The 25,808-nt window shown below is 41.1% G+C and overlaps 1 protein-coding gene across 1 annotated transcript; it reads left to right on the top strand.

Moving 5' to 3' along the window:
• Nucleotides 1-2,993: 2,993 nt before the first annotated feature.
• On the top strand, nt 2,994-18,190 carry LOC134447292 (NACHT, LRR and PYD domains-containing protein 12-like). Its single transcript, XM_063196693.1, has 8 exons — nt 2,994-4,786; nt 9,014-9,187; nt 9,314-9,487; nt 10,708-10,881; nt 12,855-13,028; nt 13,693-13,860; nt 16,641-16,684; nt 17,587-18,190. The coding sequence occupies exons 1-8, from the start codon at nt 3,150-3,152 to the stop codon at nt 18,132-18,134; spliced, it is 3,093 nt and encodes a 1,030-aa protein (XP_063052763.1). The 5' UTR covers nt 2,994-3,149; the 3' UTR covers nt 18,135-18,190.
• The last annotated feature ends 7,618 nt before the right edge of the window (nt 18,191-25,808 follow it).

The following is a 25,808-nucleotide window of genomic DNA, read 5'->3' as shown; positions in this document are numbered from 1 at the left end:
GAAAAAAGTAAAATATGGGGAGCTTGTTCCAATACATTGGTGCACATTCACGACCCATGTCCATGATGATATATACCTCTATATTTTGGATTTGAATTACTTTTAAAAAAATCTTTTTAGCCAAATTCTCAAGAATCAGTGACAAATGGTTTTCATACATGTCACACATTATATGAGCCTAATGAACTCTTAATTGTTGTATTTCCCCCCAGAGTTTCACCTACTGACAAAGGAGGAGATGGTGAGGAAATTACAGCTGTTTCCACCCCTGTGTAAATCGTGACATACAGTATTCAGCTTAGCACCTTTGGGAATCCTTCCTATGAGGGAAATGCATGCACTGTATTCCCCAACAGTACTATGAACTAGAAAAGTTTACGCTGTAGTACTCAATATAGCAAAAATGTCCAGATGACATACACATTTTAGGTGTTCTCAACAGGTTTTCAGGTACCAATAAATTAACTCTGGTTGGCATTGTGTTTTTAAGTACAACTGACATCCTAACACAATGTCTTTGAGTTTGTAAATTGGAACTCTATCTAGCATATGAGTGGTTAGATGTCATGACAACAGCTGAGGCGACCATGGAGTAGTGGTTAAACAGCTGGTCTTCAACCTCAAAGGTTGCAAGTTCAATCCCCAACATGGAGATAACCTTACCTACTTCCTAGAACATGGTATGAAAATGTTCAGATGGCCACCAGACCCATGACTCCAGCTTTAATTAGCAATATTTTTCACATTTAGTTTTGAGCGAAATTACAAAAGAAAAAGGCTTCGGTAAAGCAAGACAATGTTTGAGTTGCTGTGGTCTGGATAGGGGAATGGCCACAAGATCAGATGATTGCAGGTTTGAATCCTGTATTACCAATAAAAAACACTCAAGTAGATATTTCTTGTTTATTTCTCTCGAAACTGTGAAAGTTACAAATTCTTTAAATCATGTCAATTGGAACTATACAGTATCTGACATATGAGACTATGGATGTCAGCGTGTTGTGCTTGGGCAGTCATGGACTAACAGTTAAGCAGTTGGCCTCAAACATGATGGTTTCAAGTTCGATTCCCAGCACAGGATGTTAGTAAAAAAAAAAAAAAATCACATTCAAACATTATTGTTTTGGTATGATGTTAGTTGGTCGAATTTGAAGTGGAAAGTATGTGTGAAACACATTTGACTGTTAATTATGAGTAAGTCCAATACTTTCTAACAAACAGGGCTTACTTTCTACTAATACAAAACCTGCAGTTGAGTGGTGTAGGGGATAGTCCTCTGCATATAGCCATATTGGCATGTCCTTATCTTGAGGTTGAGAGTTCGAATCCTAAGGCTGGGTCACTCACTTTTTTGGTTGTTTTAGTTGTTTTTTTAATTGTTTACCAGCTTCTGCTTTGTGTAAAGAAGACCCATCCATGTCAGAACCATAGAAACCCTATTTTATTAAAATGTAACATAAAATACAAACTTCTCTAAAAATGGTGAATCTGTCAATGGGGGATAGATTTACTCAACACCACATGACCATCAAACCACAACTGACAACTTGGCATGGAAAAATGTGTCTATCAACCTCACTTCAAGGTAAGAAAAGACCCATAAAAGTGTATTGGTGTGTATGTGTAGTAGTTTACTATGTTGCTGTGTGTGACATTAGGTGCTCTTGATGCTACACTGGGTGTATGTTTTGTTAGCAACTTAGCTTAGAATGTTAGCTACTGCTAGTTAGGCTAGCACTGTGTAGGCCTTTCATGCAAATCTTTTTCTTGTATCATACATCTGCAGTGTATTTGCAAGTGATGCGTTGCATTTTCATGATGACATATTGCACATTGAACTTCTGTATAAACCAGTGTAGCAATCATGCTGTAGGGGCCTAATCCAACAAGTCCTCATGAAAGCCTTAAACTTATTAGGCCTATTTATGCTCCACAGGCAGCCGATATGGGACCACCAGAACTCTATGATCCATCAGCTCTACTCAACACTCCAAAGGATAAACAATTGACTGTGTTGTGAAGTCTGACACTATTTTGGGAGAAATGTTATTGTAAGTTAGGCTATATGGATCTCCTTCAGCCACCAATAAAAGATTCAGAAATGGACAACAAATAAATGACTAAATTGCCTAATGTGTTGAGGTTGATTCTTTTGTAATAGGCTATATTGACTGTTGACTGTGTGGTCTAAATTTTAGATTTAGATTTAGATTGTTGTGTATTGTATGATTGTTGTGGTATTGTCTACTGTTTTTGTTTGTCAACCACATGGAGCAAAAAAAAAAAAAAAACTTGATATAATGTTCATGTTTGTGGAATTAAAGCTCATGTTATATTTTGTTTAAAAAGAGGGGTGGTAGCCTAGTGCATTAGTATAAACCAACCAATCAATAAACCAACCAAGATTTTTTTTGGGCTCTAAAATGGGAAAACATAAAACTTTTAAATTTGGAAAAAGAAACTTAGAGCCAATATAGCTAAACAATGCTGTGCTTGTTTACTTAAAATGTTTAACTGTCTGCTTAGTACTAATTGCATTGATTTTTGCACCATTCTCGAAATATTTATGTCAATGGAGCATGTTAGATCTTTGAGTAGCAGCTACTAAAACATTCAAGATTTTATTTTTTCTCATAACATTTGTTTTCACATAACATGTCTGATTTTATGTAAGACTTACACAAACATTTTAGTTTTCAACTCAAATCTTTTGTGTAAACCATTGTTTCTGTGCATTTTAGAGTTTAGAGTACATACTTGACTTGGGCTGCTAAAAACTAAAAATCTAATTATGGAATTAAAGTTTTCAATCTTTTCAGTCATTTCAAAGTTTTTGATCATCTTCTGAAAGATTTTGTGTCCTGCATATGCATGCATGTATGTAGTATTTACATAAAACATTTGGTCACAAAACTAAAACTTTAACGGGAATAAGTTTAGAGTTCGTGGAACATGTTGGGGAATACAGTGTGTGAAATGTAGCAAACATTTTCATGCAGTGAAATTGTCAGTATAAAAGCTCCACAAATCATATTGCCTAAATATTTTTTTGCAAACAACATTGACTATACAAATTGTAATGAATAGGAAAAACCTGCTCCTATGTTCATGTCTGTAAAATGCTGCTTCCCTGACTTTTCTCCTTAGTGATGGAAATGTCTTCAGTGAAAAAAAGGCTTCAGTCCATCTACATAGGGACATTTTCCCGAGTAACTCAAGAGTTAGAGACAGGGAGGAAACAGAAACTACAGGACATCTTTACAGACCTTTGCATAATAGAAGGTCTCGGAGGGGTCAATGATGAACACGAATTGTCGTCCATGCGTGTGAGACAAGATGAGACCAGAACCACCTCTGGGATCATGAAGACGGTGCAGCTGTCAGATCTATTTTCAGACCACTTTCATACCGGAGAACCTGTGAAAAGAGTCTTGACACTGGGAATAGCAGGAGTGGGGAAGACATTGGCTGTGAAGAAGTTTGTCTTGGACTGGGCAGAGGAAAAACAAAGCCAATCTATACACCTGATTGTTGTGCTTCCATTCAGAGAGTTGAACATGCATACTGATGGGGGTTACCGACTTTTCGACCTTCTACAGAAATTTTACCCTGAGTGTGAAGAGCTGGCCAAAGCCTTGGAATCAAAAGAGACTTCAATTCTCTTTGTATTGGATGGTCTGGATGAGAGCAGGATGGAACTCAAATTCACAAATTGCATCAGCGACCCAACAAAAAAAGCCTCAGTGGCCGTGCTCATCTCGAGTCTGATTGCAGGGAAACTGCTGTCATCTGCACTCATCTGGGTGACATCAAGACCTGCTGCAGCCAAAAAGAAACTCCAAGATCGCTTTGATCTTGTGACAGAAATTCAAGGTTTCAGTGATGAGCACAGAAAAGAGTATTTTGAAAGGGTCTTTCCAGACAGACATGAAGAAATCTTAGCACAACTTAGAAAGAATAGAAGCCTCTACATCATGTGCCATGTCCCAGTCTTCTGTCATATGATAGCAGTTGTACTGGGAGGAAATCAAGGGAAGCAATGTCAGGAAATACCCAAAACGTTAACAGAGATGTATGCTCGCTACTGTGTCCTTCAAATCACAAGAATGAATGACAAGTACTCCGAACAAGAAACTGAGATGTTAGCAGAGGCAAAAGAAGAAGAAACCGAGCAAAAGGCAAAAGATGACCTCCTCATCAAACTTGGCAAACTGGCCTTCAAATATCTGGAACGGGACACTCTGATATTCTACAAGAAGGACCTGAGAGATTGTGGCATTGATGTAAAACCAGGAGTACAAACAGGACTTTGTACGCAGATCTTCAGAGAGGAAGCTGCTGAATGTGGAAAAAATATGTTCAGCTTTGTGCACCTGAGTGTACAGGAGTTCCTGGCAGCTCTTTACATGCTCCACATGCATGCTACGGGACAAACTAATGTTTTCAAGACACATTTGCTGCAAAAAGTGAAATGGTTCTTCAAAAAATCAAGATTCGAACTCTACAAGGATTGTCTGGACAGGGCTTTACAGAGTCAGAATGGACATTTGGATCTTTTTGTGCGCTTCCTCCTGGGGCTGGCCCCTTTGTTGGAGCCGAAACTCAGGTACCCCTTGGATGAAATTCTACCACATCTGTCAGAGCATGTCAAGGAAATGAGCATCCCCAAAACAGTGAATTACATCAAGAGACAGATCTCCGAAAGCAGCTCACCTGAACGGATCATCAACCTCTTCCATTGCTTGAGTGAGCTTGGGGACAACACACTTGTTGAAGAGATTAACAGGTATTTCTGAAATGAAATAGAAGAACATTCTTGATGTAGCTATTCTTGATTTGAACCACTCTTTTCCAAAACACTATACATTTTCAATGGTCTCTTTTAATATTGTTGTAGGTGGCTGAGGACAGAATGTAATTTTGACTACACCATCCCTGGTTGCTTGTTATTATTGTAAACACCCAAAAGAATCAAAGTCACCACGCTGTTGTAAAATCAAACAGAGACAAGGTTTTTCTTCAAACAGTGCAAATGTAGGCTTAGTTTAAGATGTTCTTCTGGTGAAATCTTTAAAATGGTCGATTACGCACATACACACTCACGCACGAGTGTACACACACACTCACACACACACACACACACACACACACACAATCACTGTTGTGGGAGTGGATGCTGAATTGGCACACCAAGAGTACAGCATGCATATATTAACAGTAAACACTCTAAAAACCAACAAAATGAACAGGAAAGTGCTTACCAAAGGGCCTACCTATGCCAGGAGGGTTAGAAAGACCACACATCATAAATATTGCACTGCAAACCCGGGAGCGTACCTATGTTCCCCTGGTCCTATGTTCCCCGGGTCCTATGTTACCCGGTCTTTGTGTGGGACCGGGGAACTTGGGACCCTTTTTCTAAAAAAGGGTCCTACTGTATGTTCCCCGCATTGTATCTGACAAGGGGAAAAGGCCCAGGATACTTGCATGCATGAGGCTTTTTCCCATAGACCCGGTTCTGAGGGCTTTTCGTTCTACCGAGGTGTGGCTTGACTTTTTATTTACATTTACTCCATCCATACTCATCCATCTTCAGTTCGAACAGGGTTGATTTTAGAATTGCCTCAGACGTAGTTCTAGGCGTGCGGAGCCTAGTTCCACTGTGACATGTTGCCCTCTCTAGCCTATTTACCGCCATGTGCAAACACCTATCCCCACCCGTGCACTTAAAAGGGGGAAATCCAGTGAAAATGGCTTAAATGGTGTTAGAACACAATGCTGAGGGCTATGTCTGAGCACATACCTGAGCTCCATTCGTATACCATGCATTGAGAAATCCAGTGCTAGTTAGCCGATGCTACTATTGAGCTTTTGCTGTGGTTCACCAGGGCATAGAAGTATCTATTGTTAAATCTCTATGTCACAAAGTACCACGGCTCAGGTTGGGTTCCTTTAGAAAAAACAGACTGGCTCCGCCACAGCAGCACTTAAGTGCAGGGTGTTTATTATTTGAAGTGCACCCAAAATCCAAAAAAGTGTCAAAAATTTGAAATTGTGGCTTGTAGACAAAGTGGGCCAATAAAAAGAAAAATTCAATAAAGAAAATAGCGAATTCGAAAGTCCAAAATAATTATTCAAGTCCATCAAAAATAAGCAAAAGATAATGTCCAAAGTAATTCAGTCTCAAAAAGGTAAATTCAATTTACAGCCACAATCTGCAGTACAACTGTTTACCTGAGCTGGTACTCGGTGCTGGTACTCGGTGCTTCTCTCTCTCTCTCTCTCTCTCTCTCTCTCTCTCTCTCTCTCTCTCTCTCTCTCTCTCTCTCTCTCTCTCTCTCTCTCTCTCTCTCTCTCTCTCTCTCTCTCTCTCTCTCTCTCTCTCTCTCTCTCTCTCTCTCTCTCTCTCTCTCTCTCTCATAGAAATGATCACAGCTAGTGATGGGGAACTTGAAGCGAGGCTTCGAAGCCTGCTTCGAGCAAAAGTGGGCGTAACATATGAAGCCTTGCTTCGAGGCTTGTGTCGGCAACGTAAAAACCACGTGGCAATGCCAGATGAGGCTTCACATTTTGCGAGGCGTGTGGAGGTTTCATTGCGCGCCGCTACCCAAACGAGCTTTCTGCGCCTCGGAGCACTTCTCAAGTTTTCAAGATTTGTTGTGTGTGTGTTAAGACTGGATATGTAGGCTAGTGACTTTGATTTGGTTCCACTCTGCAATAAATTCAGCTCATGCCGTAGATTGACCCAAATGTCAAAATGATCTATGCACCTCCAATTCCCTTTTGAAGTAGTTTTTCAAAGTGAGACGCTTCCGAAGACGAGGTGGGAAATTGTTTTAGTTCTACAGCTAAGCAACCATAAACGAGACAGCAGTTCTGTCAGCAATCATTAATACTAAACTAGGCCTACAGCTAAATAAGAGAGCAGACCTATTTTATTTATTATATGTTTTGTGCGGGTTTTAACAGTCTTTACCAGTTGACTATGTTGACTACAAGAAGGAATGTTGACTACAACAAGGAAACTCAGCTGAAGTCGCACAGTCAAGCGGCTAGCGCAGTGGTTAAAGTGTCCGACCTGGGTTCTCAGGGTCATCAGATCAAATCCCTGTAGTAGCGACAAGATGCTGATAATCCAACTAGTTCTTGATTTCGCAGGGTAGCTTTCTAATAAAGTTGACCAAGTAAGCCATGACATCATCTGCCAGGCTGGCATAGTGGTGAAGGCGATAGAATGCTACCTTAATAATTGTGAGTTCGAATATAAGTAGTGAATACCTGATATTTGTTGGTACCCCTTGAATTACATTTAATTCATATAATGTGAATTATAGTAGGCTAATATTTCTTTCTGGTTATTTTAATTGGCTGCTTATTGTGTTGCGTTTATGGCCGATCACTCCCAGTTGCGCGCCGACCTCCACAATGATGCTCTCTCACTTCCACGATAACACAGGGTCAGCGTTAACCTTGATTTTAGTGTCCCACCATCACGAGTAATTAATTCCATACACACACACCATCACATTTATTGAAACAGAACGGATACAAATAAGACGCGAGAAAAAAGTTAAAATTAAATCCAATGCCTGCGGTGCCAATTCATTGCACACCAGATGGCGCCAGTGAGAACTGAGGCTTCGAGAAAGGCTTCGAAAGCTCGAACCTTTTTGCATGAAAGCCTCATTGGTTCAGGAAGCCTCATTTCGCCATCACTAATCACAGCCCAGTATTTCAAATGCTCAACCCCTCCCACAGGTCATACTATCTTCACATTTAAACTCAATATTCACTAATAGGCACTTTTACACATTACTTCTACATTCAGTAGTTAGTTGCAAAATAATACACTTCATATGCATCATAATCATTGCACAGTTCCTCATGTAAAGCACAATATTTCAACATTTCATCAAAAACCCCGTAGAAAATAGTTTGCCCCTTACCCACGCTGCATTGCGCAGAGCTGAGGCGCTTGAACAAGCCCTCAACCCCACTGCTCGAGTTTGCCTGTCATGGCGGCGCGCACACCATACAAACCCTCCCCAAACAAATGCTGCTGGAGTTAAAACTATTGGGCAAAAATGGAGAACTTAACAAAACACAAAGAAAGGGGGCTCTTATCAAACAGGATTTAACCTGCGCTACTCGGTGAGTGTTTGTTCACTATTTGTCGCGTGAGTGTAGCCGAAGTCGGGGAAAAAGTTTCAGTGTTTGTGTTCGCGTGAATGGATGTTTGTTTGAAGTCGCGTGTATTGCGCAAAAATGTTTGTAAATACTAATGTTTGATGCTGCGTCTGTGTTTACCGTTGTGGATGAATGTTATTGTTAGTGACTGTGTGTGTGTGTGCTTCTCATGTACTGACGCTTGTTAAAAGGATGGTGTCAGTCGCTAGTCAGCTAAATACAGGTGTGCACCCCTGTTCCAGTGACCAGAGATAATTAACAAGGTGCTGTACGGAGGAGCTAGACAGAGCACTCTGTCACACTCTACTTTATAACAATTTACGACACTCAAAGTTGCCCAAAACTTCATTCTGTAGAGTCGCAGGATTGTTGTCATGTAAAACGAGACATAGAGAACTTTGGTAGCCAATGCCATTTGGTAAACAACGCCATTCTTACAGGCTGCGCAACAGCCGGATACAGCCTGCACCAGAGCCAGTTTAACAGTTACAGACACTTCTCTCACTCAATCCATGCCTGCAGTTCACCTAGAGGACGCTGTCGAGAGAGCGTAGCCCATTCATCTGACTGGAGTCTGCACTCACCTGTTGGCGCCCCTAGAGTGCAGTACCACCCGGAAAAGTAGTGAGTGAACAGAATGTAACTGTTAAACTGGCTCTGGCATTGGCTATATGCCGGTGGTCAAATGCAGCAGACAAAGCTTGTCTCTCTTGTCTATCTAGCTGTATAGCTTTATAGCTTTATTCTGACATTGATAACTGTATTTTTCCACAAATGTCATCAAATTCTTACAGCGCCCTGATAAAGTGTCTGTTTTTGAAAACAGATATACAAGCTCATCAGCTGAGCATAACCTGACACCAGTCCAGTGCTCAACTCTGGCTTATCTGCAGCTCACGTCAGTTGAAGTCCTGGAGGAGTTTGATCTAAGGAAATATCTCAGATCAGAGGAAGGGCTGCACAGAATGCTTCCGCTAGTTAGCATTTCCAAAAGAGTGCAGTAAGTTAACAACCTTGATAAATTCAACAAATGCGGCTTTGGGTTGCAGTTTTCTTGTTCTTAGCTACTGCCATAACTTTGTATAGACATAATTTCAGCAGGCATTGTGGTGTCTATTTTAAACAGGTTGAATAAGTGTCATCTCTCCAAAGCAAGTTGTGGAAAGCTGGCATCTACTCTTCAAGAGCCACATTCCAATCTACAAGAATTGGACATGAGTGACAATGTCCTCCAGGACGAAGGAGTGGAGCTGCTCTGTGGGGGATTGAAAGCACCACAATGCAAACTGGTTACACTGAGGTAAGTGACGTTTTATATTATGTCAGACTACCCTGGCTCTCGACAGATCTGGGGTGCATTTAAAACTATAGTTGCCAGCTTCATTTGCTACTGTATGACAACTGTTTGTTGTAGTGCAATTTTCCATTGGTAACTACCGAAGTTGCTAACTAGATAGAGCAACAGTTCTGCACAGCTCTGCCAGTGGTGGCTCCGTGCACTGCACTCACTGGTCTGGTGAACAGTGCTGTTTGGGAAGCTTTGCGACTTGAAACTAACTGGACCAATCAGGACCGTCGGGAGAGATTGTCAGATCTGACTCACATAGTTGGAAAGCAGACAACAATGGAGACTTGCATCGAGGAGTCACGCTTCGATTGTATTGTATGTAGACTATAACACATGGGTAATTTAATGGGTGATTTAATTCGGCCTTAGACTTGTAGAGAAAAATCTAAAAATGACAAAAAAGAGGTAAATCTCTAGCCCATCCATGTCCTAGTCCATGTGACAAGGAACTAAAACAAAACAACACAATGGAAACATGACCAGATTGTAAAATGTGGCAGACAAGTAGTTGAGAAATGCACATAATGGCTGCGAGATCTGGGCGTTATGATGGACAGTACTGTGTAGCCTACGGTACACGGCACCTGAATAAATTATTTCAAGGTCAAGAAAAGATATGTCTCGTTTAATAATATCACAGACTAGCCATGCACTGAAGTTGATACTGTCATCCAGTTTGAATAATATCACAGACTACCAATGCATTGAAATTGATACTGTCATCGAGTTTACAAAGATGTTATCCAGTTTTGGGACCAGGCATCTTTTTTCTTCTACAGGACTGTGTCTGTCTAAAATGCTGTATTTCTGAAGTATGCATGTTCAAACATATTGCACTAACTGGAATAATATTGTAGTAATATAACATGTTAATCTAGTATACAACTACAAGTTGCAGTTTTGATACTGCAATATAAGGATAGTTTTCACAGCTTGTACAAATTAGGCTTGACTAATTTATCCATAGCTGTCACTTGAGATTCACAGGGCTGCGTAGACCAGAATCCCTTATCTATTCACCATTTCCCAAAGGGTTTGAGAGTAATAATTGATTATTTCAAGAAATGGAGCTTTGGGTATGTCTAATGTTTTTTAGGTCCTACGTTTCATTCTGATCATGGCTGAAATGTGCACTAAATTGTTTACCCAACCTATGGTTTCTATTTAAACAGACTAAATCGTTGTCATCTTTCCAAAGCAAGTTGTGGAATGCTGGCATCTACTCTTCAAGGGTCACATTCCAATCTGCAAGAATTGGACATGAGTGACAATGCCCTTGAGGATGAAGGAGTGGAGCTGCTCTGTGAGGGCCTGAAAGCACCACAATGCAAACTTGCAAAATTGAGGTCAGTGATGTTCCATATTGCACACCTACTGTATGTCACACTACCAGTGGTTTTAGTGACACCGCCTTTTTTTCCTATATTTGATGGTTTTTCCTATATTTGATGGTTTTCCTATATTTGATGGTTTTCAGGTCCTATGCCGTACACTGATCATGGCTGAAAAGTTATCCTACATTAAAAAAAGCAACGGGAGCTTGGTGTCGCGGACTTTTCTTTCAGTTTTTTCATTGAAAAGTTATCCTTTCAATGTACAGTGAGTCCAATATGTATTTGATCCCTTCCTGATTTTCCCAGTTTGCACACTAATAAAGACATGATCAGTCTTTAAATGTAATAATAATATGTATTCTAACATGGAGGGACAGAATATATAGAAATTCCAGAAAATAACTTTAAAGTATATATTTTATTTTTGATTTGTTATTTGTTATTTGATTTTTTTTATAATTGATTGGTATTTACTGTAGATAAATAAGTATTTGACCCCTATAGCTAAAAAAGTAAAAGTACTTTGTGGCAAAGTCCTAGTTCTCTAGCATTGAAGTCAGATGCTTCTCTTAGTTCTTGACAATGTTTGTGCATATATTGGAAATTATTTTTTGCCAACTTTTCATTGCACATTATCTCTAAAACATTAACAGTTTGTGGCTGTAGCTTGGCAAATGGGAGGTTCAGTTCCCACCATAGAATTACCATAGGATTAATGTTTGGAGACTGTCTAGGCCACTTCATGACTTTAATATGCTTCCTCTTGAGCCACTCCTTCGTCACTTTGACTGTATGTTGCATATTATTGTCATGTTGGGAATTCCAAAAATGGCCCAACTTCAGTCTAGTGGTGGAGGGAAGGACGTTTGCACTCAGGATTGCACGTTACATGTGTCCCTCCATCCATTCGTTGACGAGGTCAAGTTGTCCTGTACCTTGGCCAGACAAACACCCTCAAACCATGATGATACTACTTTCATGCATGATGGTGAGGAGGGTGTTCTTGGGATCATAGGCAGCTGTTCTCTTTCTCAAAAAACATTGAATTGTGTTAATGCCAAACATCTTAATGTTGGTTTCATCTGACAACAGCACCTTCTTCTCATAGGCTACCCTAAACCAGTCTGATGTTCATTGGCAAACCTCAGGTGGGGCTGCACAGGTTCCTTCTGAAGCAGGGGTACCATGTGTGTACTACAGGATTTTAATCCTCTGTGGCATTAAGTGCTACCAATTGTTTTCTCAGTGATTTTGGTCCCAGAAGATGATATCATTGCCTAGTTCATTCCATACAGGTCTGGGGTGCATTCTACAAAAGGACAAAAAGGTCAAATTGTGTATAGAACCCCAGACAGGCTGATGGATGGTCATTTTGTATTCCTTACATTTCAGAAGAAATGCATCAACAGTGGGGTCCTTGATACCCAGTCTCTTTCTTGTGACTTTGTAGTGCACTTTCTCTTTGTTCAGGTCTAAAATCTTGTCCCTGATATCATTTGACCGCTCTTTGGTCTTTCCCATGTTGGTGAGGTTGCAGTCTGAATGATTCTCTGGACTGATGGTGGACTGATTCTGCTTCTGCTGATTCAATGTGTATTTTATGCATGTTAGTGTGTGCCTGTGTCTTTAATTCAGACGACAAGTTGATAGGAAGTGCCTATCTGGTCTGTGGGACTGGAAATGTTATCGGTTGGCAGGGGATCAAATACTTATTTTGCTCAGTGAAATAGAAATAAATATATATATATTCTTGTAAGTTAATTTCTATACTTTCTTTTTGATATCCTGCCTCTACATATTAAAATACATATCATCATTAAATGTATTGACTGATCATGTCTTTGTTAGAAGGCAAACTAACAAAATCAGCAAGGGATCAAATACTTATTGGAATCACTGTACTTTAATGTTGCTAAAATGTGCACTAAATTGTTTACCTTGTATTAATTATTAAATTGTTTAACTTGTGGCATCAATTTGAACAGGATAAATCGGTGTCATCTCTCCAAAGCAAGTTGTGGAAGACTTGCATCTGCTCTTCAAGCGTCACATTCCAATCTGCAAGAATTGGACATGAGTGACAATGTCCTTCAGGATGAAGGAGTGGAGCTGCTCTGTGAGGGCCTGAAAGCACCACAATGCAAACTTGCAAAATTGAGGTCAGTGATGTTCCATATTGCACACCTACTGTATGTCACACTACCAGTGGTTTTAGTGACACCCCCTTTTCAGACCAGACATGTATTGCAGTACTCTCCAAAAGGAAGGTGAGTGGCTCGCCACCCATTCACTTATGCCAACAGTTCAGCTGTGGACATCAGTGGAATACATGAGTATTTCAATATTTAATTTCTGTATTTTAAATGCAAAATGCAAATGCAAAGCTGCCAGTTGTTGGAGCCACATCAAATTACATTATGTATTTAAAACAGATGCATGTTGTTAAACATATACCGCATATTGTTGGTCTGTCTTTCTAAGAACCGGCTGTTATTTACAGCTTTACTGCTTCCCTTTAGATTTCCTCAGGCCTAGCCATTTTTTGGTTGTTATGAAATGATACAACATGTTTTTGTGTATCTCTTAATGTGTGTGGCAGAATCTAAAGGAAGAATCCAAATCTTGGTGCTTAGATCGAAATAAATATGGTATCCCATTTACAACTGAGGTTGCAGCGTTCTCTTACAAGAACACATATGCAGATCATAGCCAGACTACCAGCTATCAATGAACATTTGTCACACGCCGTTTTTGTCTTCTGAATAGAGCTGTGCAATGTCTCATTTAATTTATAAGCATACCTTGATCTTCTACCACTTCCAGACTCTCTTTGTGCCTCATCTCAGAGAAGGGTTGTACATATCTAGCTGCAGCTCTGACCTCAAACCCATCCCACCTTAAAGAGCTGGATCTGAGCTACAATCATCCTGGAGAGTCAGGACTGAAGATTTTATCTTCTAGACTGGAGGATCCTCACTGTAAACTACTAAGGTATGTGCACTAGGGCACATTACATTACAATGGGAAAGGTTAATGTCAGCATATTGAATTGTCTGGCATTGCATTGTGTTCCAAGGACTTAATCATGACTTTTGAAAAGTTGTGATGAAATCCCTTGCAGTGATTCGAATAACAGTGTTGAAATAAACACTGTTACTAACACGCTTCATTTTCCAGCAACAGGTTATCAAATTAAATACTTTGCCACTCGTTGTGACGCTGTTACATTTACCAATCTCCCATTACTGTGCGTTACTAAAGAAGCTGCTTCAAAGTCAGATTGCACTTTTCATACATGAAAAGGGGGATCTTCTCCATGGTCTGCCATTTTGAATTTCCAGAAATAGCCATTTTTAGCTGCAAAAATGACTGAACTTGGGCCATACTAGAAAATATTAGTTTATTACTTAGATAACGTTCATAAAAAGACCAAATTTGGCAATAGGCAACCCAGTTTCAATGAACGGCATAGTTGCAGTACCTTTTTTGACCATTTCCTGCACAGTGTACCTTTAAGAGATGTTATTCATGTGGATTGCAATTCGGCTGGCTACATGCAGTTTACAGACAATTGGCTAAATCAATAATAGCCTAAATTCACAATCAGCTGATAACGTTATGTGTCCATCTGTCTACTTCTTGTATGTCAGTGACGGTGGGAATTAGCCTGAGTGAAAGCGACTGTTGACTCCGTCAAACAGTCTGGCAAAAGCCAAGAGGAATCCATCTCCGCGCAAGGTTTCCACTGCCATTTAAATTCATTCAAATTAATTAATTCAGTTCTGAATTAAAATTGAAACCCATATTGTGCTTTATTAGCATGATTGTTACGATATAGCGTCGCAAAAGCATACAAATAACAAAACAAAAGTGACTATAGTTACCATAACCAATCAGTAACGGACTTCGCGGATGATTTCTGCGTCACCACTCTCAACCGTTTGCTGATTGCCTAAACACTGAGAGAACTGAGTTCGAGGCTTTTGCGAGACGATGTGCAGAGGCAAAATCTTTGGGTGGAGTACATAGCATGGCGTCGCCAGGCTAGGTGGGAATCATGCTGGAATCAGAAAGGAACCCACGACAGCCTGGCTGGCTACTAGGGCTGGTAACATTCCCCAGAAATTAAATTCGAAATTAAATTCGACGCAAAAAACGAGCACTGGGCACGGAATAGACACTTTACACAATGGGGAAAAGGCTATTGCATATCGTTCTACCCGTTTATTTTGTGCTGGAGATCCAATAGATACGAACAACACAATTAAACTCGAAGTGGGAAAGTAGACACACGGCACTAGCCAGGCTGTGCCCTCCTAGTGGCGCAACACTTTGAACTTCGATGATAATCAGGCAAACATGGTGTGAAAGACTATCTTGGTCCGTAATTGGCGACTGTAGATGTTAGAAGCAATGTTGTTTGGTCGTAAGTAAATGTCACTCTTAATGTAGAGCGTATTCATTCAGATCAGGATTGATAGACTTAAGTTTTGACCAAACGCTGTGTTTCTATCATCTGGAGTTGGTACGGAGGACCCAGATAGTCTTTCACAACGGCACTTTCACGGATGCTCCCTCTCTCTCACTCACCCACCCACACACGCACGAACAGACACACACACCAGAGCCATACAGAGAACAGAGTCAGGCAATCTCCGCTGTGTGCTAGGGCCGACTTCCTCATTAGCAAAATTAGCTGTTTTAGCTTCTCAGTACTGCTCAGCGTTGCGAATGTTAGTGCCTACTAGTGGGCGTAGCACACAGCAAATGCAATGCGATGCAATGCACGGAATATGACAAGACTTGCTGTTCGTAGTAATAACTTCTGATAAACATCACAGGTGGTAAAACTGTTGTGATTATCACCACCGAGACAGTTGACAGTTGACAGACATATTTGTGGTGATTACCCCGCAGTATACTTCGTTAGTCCTTATTTTTGGCTGTTAATGTGGTGGTTCTATGTTGAGTCTATGGGAAGACAGCCGCTTTAGGCACGACCTTATCTTGTTGAAAGGCGGGGCTGCAATTTAATTCCTGGTCCTCCAATCGCGTAACTCTGTTCTCTGTATGGCTCTGACACACACACACTAGCGTCACCCAACCTCTCCAACTAAAATTTGGGCTGTACATCGCTTGATTCCATTGCTGCTTTGGTCTCGTGCATCTCGTGCCCAATTCAAGCAATTTGTGACTGCCTCTTATCTTAAGTCAGCATTTGTGGCGGACGGTGTAAAATCTGAAGACCAGTCACTTATCTGTAGCTACAAAAAAAGCTATATCGCGACTTCATGGTGCTAACTCGCCAGCTTCAATACCACTTTATCACTCGGCTTACTTTTATTCCGTGCATAGTTTGGGGTGGGGGTGCAGAGCTCCACGTTGTAAGTAATTCACGAGAGACGAAAACTTCTTACAATGCGGTTCAAACAGCAATAAGAACTCAAATGTCAAAACAATCTGCACGAAGCTACTCTCTATCAACAAAGCAACTCGCAGTCCTTGCTTCCTTGTTGTGACATGTGACTGCAGGAGCTACACACAGGCCAGTAAGGGACGCACCATGGACACTTAGGAGAATCAATGCGCGCGCTGCCCTGCGCAATATATTTCGTAAATTATTCGAATATTAATTTTTGCGTTCGAATATACATAATTTTACCATATTCGATATTATTTTACCAGCCCTACTGGCTACAGTTCTTTTCCCATTACATGTAAAAATCTAATAGTAATAGTAAACATTCTCTCTCTCTCTGGTTGCCTTGAAGCACACACTGTGGCAGAATCAGACTGACAGCAGATGTGAGAAGATGTGAGTCTTCATGTTTTATTCACTTTATGACATTTTCTTCAGTAGCAATTCTTTGTGTGTGTGTGTGTGTGTGTGTGTGTGTGTGTGTGTGTGTGCGTGTGTGTGTGTCTGTGCGCGGGTGTCTGTGCGCGGGTGTGTGTGTCTGTGTGTGTGCACACACATACGAGAGAGAGAGAGTATGTGTGTGTGTGTGATCAAAGTGTGGAGGGTGATTATACAGTGTGATATATAACATTATAGATTAAGTTAATTCACATTACAGTATAAAATATGTTTAATAACATTAGTGTATGCTTAATAACATGTGTGTATGCTTAATAACATTATAGACTGTGTTCAATAACATTATAGAATGTCAAATTATAGAATGTCAAGCTAATGTCACACCTATGTCACACTGCTGCGTGCGTCACAGGAATTCTAAGCCTCTTCTGTGCCATTAACTTTGTGGAGTTGGTCAACTCGTTGGCCGTTACCCCTTACTTAATAACCTTATACACGAATTGTGAGTGTTTATGTCTGCCATCAAGCAGTATGTGTTTAGGTGGAGGGAGAAAGAAAGAAAGAAAGAAAGAAAGAAAGAAAGAAAGAAAGAAAGAAAGAAAGAAAGAAAGAAAGAAAGAAAGAAATCATGAATAGCAAACAAATAGCTAATAAGAAAGCCCAAAGTAAGAAAGAAAACAAGTAATAAAGAAAGGATAAAGGAAGATATGAAAGGAATCAGTGAAAGAAAGTGATACAAGAAAAGTAAAAGTGTGTGTGTGTGTGTGTGTATGTGCGTGTGCGTGTGTGTGTGTGTGTGTGTGTGTGTGTGTGTGTGTGTGTGTGTGTGTGTGTGTGTGTGTGTGTGTGTGTTTGCACGGATGTGTGTTATGTTTGACATTTCCTCCTGTTGTCTGCAGATGCCTGCGATGTCACACTGGATCCAATCACTGCAAACAAATACATTTCTATATCTGAGGGGAACAGAAAGATGAATGTGGTGGATGAGAAGCAGTCATATCCTGAACACCCAGACAGATTTGACAACTGGGATCAGGTGTTGTGTAGAGAGGGTCTGTCTGGACGCAGCTACTGGGAGGTTGAGTGGAGAGGGGATAGGGTTGATATAGCTGTGGCCTATAAAAGTGTCGACAGGAAAGTGGTTGGTCATGAGGGCATGATGGGACTGAATGCCAAGTCCTGGTCACTCTACTGCTCTAACACTGGCAGTTTCTCTGTCTGGCACATTACAAAATACACTGACATTCCCCGTTCCTCCTGCTCCAGAAGAGTAGGAGTCTACCTGGACTGGCTGGCCGGCACTCTGTCCTTCTACAGCGTCTCCTCTGACACACTCACACACCTGTACACGTTCCGCACCACCTTCACTGAGCCCCTCTATCCTGGGTTTAAGGTTGTTCATGGTTATGGTTGTGGTTCCTCAGTGTCCCTGTGCCAGATCACATGACCTCATTGTTGTGCACTCCACTACCGTTTGTAACATTCCATTCACATTGCACGCACTGCAGGGCAGCGCACGCACACGCACACCCACACGCACACGCACACACACACACACACACATTTCACAAACTTTGAGCATTTGGCTGCATTTTTATATTTTGTGAATGTTTATATGTTATTTAAATTCCATTGTACAGTATGATTTTTTTTCAATACTGCAAAGCCATATTGTTCTTGTCATGTTACCTCAAAATATGTAGCATACTGTACTTTGTACTATAATCTCAAACTTATACACGAATAGCTGTACATAAAGTGTATTGGGATTGCTATTTCAACACAAAAATTGAGTGTTGAATTCATATGTCTTTATAATGAGTATTAATGAACTGCTTCTTCACAAGTGAAGTGAAATTACAATAGAATACTGTGAAGAATGATGAACAATAGAAACTCATGTTCAGAATGAATGCATGCTATCCTCCAAGTCTGTAGTGTATTCTGTACTCTAATCAATGCAAACTCAAAGGCCTGTATATTTTTATGACCTAAACTCATATAGGCCTACATTATGCTCGTTATCATCCGTGTATGCAGTATACTCTAATTACAAATATACACATGTGAAAGGAAAAATGGCTGATATGAAACTATTGTAATTGTATTGCGAGTACAGCTGTAAATTAAGTGTAGGGCATATTGTAAATACATAGTTCATTGTTTATTATATGGATTTGCAATATTATGAGTACGGCTGTAAAATAAGTGTATTGTAAATACATTTCAATATGTCTAGAATCTGTGAGTGTAAATTGAAAGCAATGCCATCATTGAGTTCATCTGTAAATCTGTAAATAATCATTGACATGAAATACTTTCATGAATGTGTAAGTGTATCGTGAGAATTTGTAAATAAAAGCCCATAACTTTATTTGTTGGTATTGCTTTTCCTCTGAAAGCTAAGCCAGATAGAATGGCATGTGTTTGAAAATTATATTTTTACTTGTTATTCATATTGTTGATCATTTTTCTACTTTGTATTGTATCAAACACAAACTACCTAGAGTAAAATCATGGCCAACTTTACTATTTGTTGTCTGGAGATATTTCCCATTATGTGCTCAACCCCTTAGCGCAGCGATATGGCTCTCTGTAATGTTATAGCAATGTTGTTCTGATGTAGTTAAGCATTTTCAGCAAGTGAATAGGGTCGCCGGCGACCCCTGCTGCAGTAAGAGACTACACTTCAAGGGTGCCAATACTGATAGGCGGCTCTGTATATGTCAAATTGACATTTTGAGTCTTCAACTTGAGAAAGTTTGACTAATATCTAAATCGGGACAGTAATTGTGCAATCAGAAGTCCTTCAGTTCTCTCAGCCATCAAGGGTGCACTCATTGCATCAGAGTTTACTCTGTAAACTTTGTTCTAATCTTTTTTCGATCCCAACAGCCGTTAAGTAAGGGTTAACGTTCGGCGAGAAGGTCGCTACCGTGGAATAGCAGCACGACAGAGAGAATCTTTAGACCCCGACGCGGAGCGGAGGGGTCTTGTTCTCTCTGAAGTGCTGCTATTCCACAAAGCGACCGACTCGCCGAAAGTTAACCCGCTTATTATATGGATATACTTAAATGATTCACACATGCGGGGACATTTCTTTAGACCTATTTAATGTTAAGATTGTTGCTGCGCAAAACAAAACAGTAGGCCTACCGTTGTGGAACACCGCTAGGCAACAGCTAGGTAGGCTAGCCAGGACAACAGGTGTTGTCTATCACAGCAGCTGATTAGAGTGACAAAAGACCGGACCCCCTGCGGAGTGATACTATGAAACATTCGCTTTAGCCACTGACTTGTATACAAGCCAGTGGCTTTAGCAGTGAACGTCTTGTTGCCATTGACAGCGGTAGCCAGGACAACGGGTGCTGTCTATCACAGCAGCTGATTAGAGTCTTGTTGAAAAGTCGCTTTAGCAGTGAAAAGTCTTGTTGCCATTGACAGCGGTCTGTTATAGACCAACCCGTCCGTTATCGAAAAATAACAGACGTCCGAACGTTGGGGAGCCCCGTTGAAATGAATGGAGCATTCGACAGATGACGTCACAACCATATAATAAGTAAGGGTTAACGTTCGGCGAGAAGGTCGCTACCGTGGAATAGCAGCACGACAGAGAGAATCTTTAGACCACGACGCGGAGCGGAGGGGTCTTGTTCTCTCTGAAGTGCTGCTATTCCACAAAGCGACCGACTCGCCGAAAGTTAACCCGCTTATTATATGGATATACTTAAATGATTCACACATGGCGGGGACATTTCTTTAGACCTATTTAATGTTAAGATTGTTGCTGCGCAAAACAAAACAGTGCCGTTGTGGAACACCGCTAGGCAACAGCTAGGTAGCCAGGACAACAGGTGTTGTCTATCACAGCAGCTGATTAGAGTGACAAAAGACCGGACCCCCTGCGGAGTGATATTGATATGAAACATTCGCTTTAGCCACTGACTTGTATACAAGCCAGTGGCTTTAGCAGTGAACGTCTTGTTGCCATTGACAGCGGTAGCCAGGACAACGGGTGCTGTCTATCACAGCAGCTGATTGTCTTGTTGAAAAGTCGCTTTAGCAGTGAAAAGTCTTGTTGCCATCGACAGCGGTCTGTTATAGACCAACCCGTCCGTTATCGAAAAATAACAGACGTCCGAACGTTGGGGAGCCCCGTTGAAATGAATGGAGCATTCGACAGATGACGTCACAACCATATAATAATGCATCCTAATTGTGTCCACAGTTGAGAATAACAGGATCCTTCAGTAGATCCAAACAAATGGAGCACATGAAAAGGTCTTGTTTAGTTGACATCGCTTCAGCCATTTTCCTAGGTACTGACTGATCATCGTCCACAACATGTACAGCAACCAACCCAATTCATGTCTGGTGTAATGCGCTTCCTGTACAGCAACCAACCCAATTCATGTCTGGTGTAATGCGCTTCCTGTACAGCAACCAACCCAATTCATGTCTGGTGTAATGCGCTTCCTGAAAGACAAGTGTTCAATAGTGGAGTAATGCTACCACCACAGCCTGATCTCCAAAAATTCAGTGCTCCTGGACACGGATGTTAAGGACGCGAAATCCGTGACCAGGAGCACGGATTTTGCCAAAATTCTGTGCTCCTGGACACGGAATTGTTTTCCGTGCTCCTGGACACAGAATTGTTTTCCGTGATGGGCACACAGAAGTGCTTTCTATAGGCTATTATACAGCACTGTATTAACTCTATCATTAGAAAATACATACCAAATGCAAATCCTAAACAAAATAATGCTATAGCAATTTAAGTTGTGCCCTGACCAAAACATTCCCTAACCTTAACCTGTCATTTAGGACATATTTTTGAGAAATACCTTTTCCAGTTGGTTGCTAGGCTATCAAACTCATATAATGAATGAAAGAAAACCAGCTTTGCCCAGACCAAATCAATCCCTAACCCTAACCCGTCAGTAAGAAATGTTTTTTTTAAGACAAAATATTGAAATTAGAAAAATCCTGAGAAAACACAAGACTGTGGAAACATTGAGCTGTGGGAGTATAGAGAGCAGTTCTGTGTGTCCATCACGGAAAATAATTCCGTGTCCAGGAGCACGGAATTTTTGGAGATCATGTTGACCACCAGCTGCATTCATGGGATAAGATGTGTGTGTGTGTGAGATGTGTGTGTGTGCGTGCGCATGCGTGCGTCCATGAGAGTGTGTGCGCAAGATAACACAAGATAAGTACAAAAATGAAATGCAGTAGGCCTACTGAAATGTTGAAATATAATGAAATTGGTTGTTCTGTCCATCCATGTCCACCAATCCATGCCATACTTAGGATCCAACCAAGTTTGAATCAGTTGGCTGTAATATGCATTTGTAATATGCACTTATAATAGGCCCAGGTAGATGTTTAACTCTTTCAACCTGGTAAAGGAAACAGTGATTTGCCATAACCCTGTCAAAATGGTCCATTTTACTTGAGAGCAACGCCACTTTCCCTTTTTCAATGGTTAACTTATAGTCATAACATACCTATTGTGGGAGTGAATGAAACAGTTTACTGGTGCGAGGTTTGTTGTACTCAGCATGCATTCTGGAAAGAAATTGCTAAAAATACTACACAGTGCACCTTAAAGTTATTAGTGATGCATAGCATAGACAGAACACTGACAAGTCTACTTCGAGGTTGGGGGGATGGGGATGGGGTGCCACCTAATCTCTGGGTTCCTGGGCCTACACGAGGGTCATGCAGGGGTCAGGGCAGGGTCACGCTCGCAGAGCTTTTATACAGGTAAGCGGCAGCCTACAAGAGGGTCATGCCATCTTATAGAGGTAAGCGGCAGCCTACAAGAGGGTCACGCCATCTTATACAGGTAAGCAGCAGCCTACAAGAGGGTCATGCCATCTTATTTAGGTAAGCAGCAGCCTACAAGAGGGTCACGCCATCTTATAAAGGTAAGCAGCAGCAGCCTACAAGAGGGTCACGCCATCTTATACAGGTAAGCAGCAGCCTACAAGAGGGTCATGCCATCTTATACAGGTAAGCAGCAGCCTACAAGAGGGTCATGCCATCTTATACAGGTAAGCAGCAGCCTACAAGAGGGTCACGCCATCTTATACAGGTAAGCGGCAGCAGCCTACAAGAGGGTCACGCCATCTTATACAGGTAAGCGGCAGCCTACAAGAGGGTCACGCCATCTTATACAGGTAAGCAGCAGCCTACAAGAGGGTCATGCCATCTTATAATACTTTCGTTTTATATAGCACCTTTCAAAACACCCAAGGACGCTTCTCAGAGTGCACAGTAAAAAAAGAACTGTTGTTTTTACGGAAAATTGCTGGCAGCAGTGGTTGCCAAAGTCTACCTTTAAACAAATAACGGTATATTTCCTTTTTACATTTTACGGTAAGATTATGGCAGCAGTGGTTGCCAAAGCCTACCGTTAAATAAATAACGGTATTATTTTTTTTACATTTTACGGTAAAATTATGGCAGCAGTGGTTGCCAAAACAGATTGGACAGATTATATTCAGGTGAGTTCAATTATAGAGTTACAATCAGACAACTGATTGGACTGATTATACTCAGGTGAGTCCAATTATAGAGTTGCAATCACAGACAACTGATTAGACTGATTCTACTCATTGGAGTCCAATAAACATCAACTTAATTAGATACCTAAATAAATGCCCAATTGCCAGATTGTCTAGTGCAGGCAGGTGGACCAGTCTAGTATCATCAATGAAGGGTATGCAAATCCATTCTTTTTTTAAAAAAGGCCTGAAAATAACCTTAAGGAAAATGAAGGCCAAAGCTAGCGGGGCAAGCAAGCTAACAAACAAACAAGCTAGTTAGCAAGCCACCATGCAGCCACGCTTACAACGTGACCTGCTAGCCGGGCCGGCGAGGTGAGGGCAGGCCAGCAGCCGGCCTTACAGCCAGCCAGCCAGCTAGCTAGCTAGCAACCAGTGAGCAGTACAATGCAACAGTCCCTGTTTAAATACATGTTCAAGTGAACCATGTGACCCGAGTGATGAAGCATTTGGCAGGTGCAGGCAGTAAGTTAATCATTGCATGACAGCCCTTAGCACTCAGGTGAGGTCAGGAATTGATTGATAGATTGATTTGGATGAGGTAGAATGACAGTTTCAAATAGACTGGGCTACTTCTAAGAGCTCAAGGGATTACTGTCCCAGGTAGACTTTTTCAGATTATACTAGCATATAGGTATATTTTACACATTAAATGAGGCTAAACTGTAGGCTGTTACCGGAGAAATAATAAGTTACAGTGAATTACTGCAAAATGTGCAAACTGTTGCCATTTGCAGTCCTTAACTGTTGCACAGTTTATTCAGTTGCCAGCTTCATTGTTGTCAAATCTACAACGTGGAGGCACCTGGAGCCAAGCAGACAGGCAATCTGTTTTCTGTGGAGTAATTAATATTCAATTCATTATAACCTCCATTGCTTTCTGTTGGGTAGGAGGAATGCAAAAAAAGATATTCTGAATTTTGAAGAGGTTTACCGTGTCAATTTGCCTCTCAATCGAAAACTCTGATGGCAAAGCCTCAAAGTCCAATAAGGGAAAAAAATATTGCGGTGGAGAATTTTTCGCAGGATGAACTACAACACATGCAGAGGGTTGTACTCTAAGTTAATACTCATTGATGGCTACTAATCAAATAGCGTGTTGACATCAAACTCTGCCTGTTACAACCAGCCTATCAGTGGTTTGACAAGTTACACCTGGAACAAGTGCAATCACAAGAGATCTATTGGATTAAAGAGGACAAAAAGCCTAACACGACCAGAAAGAGCACCTACTTTTTGTAGTATACACAATGTGAAGAAAAGCAGAACAGAGTTCTTTGTCTGTTGGTTCACAATTTGGTCCACTAACAGAGGATTGAGTTTGGTTCACTTATAGGGGACTCAACAAAAATGGCTGCTCATGTTGCCAAAACATTTGAAAATTGGGGAGGCATGTTTTTCATAACTCTCAAGGGAGTTAAACATTAACTCTCTAGCTCTCTTAGCTCAACAACTCGGATCCAGAGGAGTCAAATAACACTCTGTAGTGTTGCTGCAACTCTTGATGTTTAGATTTTGGCTGAACACCAGTCTAACTCTGATCAATCGAACTCTGGCAAATTTGCTGTGTACATATGTGTACACCAGTGAAAAATAAAGTCATGTACCGTTTCTTGACTACTTCATCTTCACTTAACGGTATTTTCCAATATTTTCTTTTCAGTGAACAGTTCAGTATTTTCTACATATTGACACCAGTGAAAAATAAAGTTATGTACCGTTTCTTGACTACTTCATCTCACTTAACGGTATTTTCCAATATCTTTGTTTACAGAGAACAGTCCAGTATTTTCTACATATGACACCTGTCAAAAATAAAGTTATGTAACTAATTTTGACTAAATAGTGGCTTGCCATATTTAGTACAGAGATAAACTGTTTTACATTTTACGGTCACTGACTGTTGCAATTTGACAGTTTTTTGCCGTAATTTCAACAGGCATTTTTTACAGTGTGTTGTGTTGGAAAGTGTGAGTGTGTGTGCGCGTCAGTGTGTGAGCGTGTGTGTGAAAGCATGTAAGTGAAAGTGCTTGTGGAACTAGCAGCCATAAGCCTCCAGGAAGAGATGTGTCTTCAGGTGTTGCTTAAACATGGCCAGTGAAGGGGCATTCTGGATGTGGTCGGGCAGATTGTTCCAAAGAATAGGAGCAGCTACATGGAAGGCTCCGTCACTGGTGGCCTTGAGCCTGGTTCGAGGGATAACCAACTGGCCCTTGGAAGAGGACTGCAGGGATCTTTAAGGGCCATAGGGGTGAAGAAGATCTGTGAGGTAATGCGGTGCCAGACCATGGAGGGACTTGAAGGTTAGGAGGAGGACTTTATAGGTAATGCCTGACTTGATGGGGAGCCTGTGAAGCTGCTTGAGTATGGGGGTGATGTGCTGCCAGGGTCTAGTGCCTGTTATGATCCTATAGGTAAGCGGCAGCCTACAAGAGGGTCATGCCATCTTATACAGGTAAGCAGCAGCCTACAAGAGGGTCATGCCATCTTATACAGGTGAGCAGCAGCCTACAAGAGGGTCATGCCATCTGATACAGGTAAGCGGCAGCCCC

This window comes from Engraulis encrasicolus, chromosome 1 (genome assembly GCF_034702125.1).
Source record: "Engraulis encrasicolus isolate BLACKSEA-1 chromosome 1, IST_EnEncr_1.0, whole genome shotgun sequence".
Lineage (NCBI taxonomy): Eukaryota > Metazoa > Chordata > Actinopteri > Clupeiformes > Engraulidae > Engraulis > Engraulis encrasicolus.
This window is presented reverse-complemented; position numbering and strand designations above follow the sequence as displayed.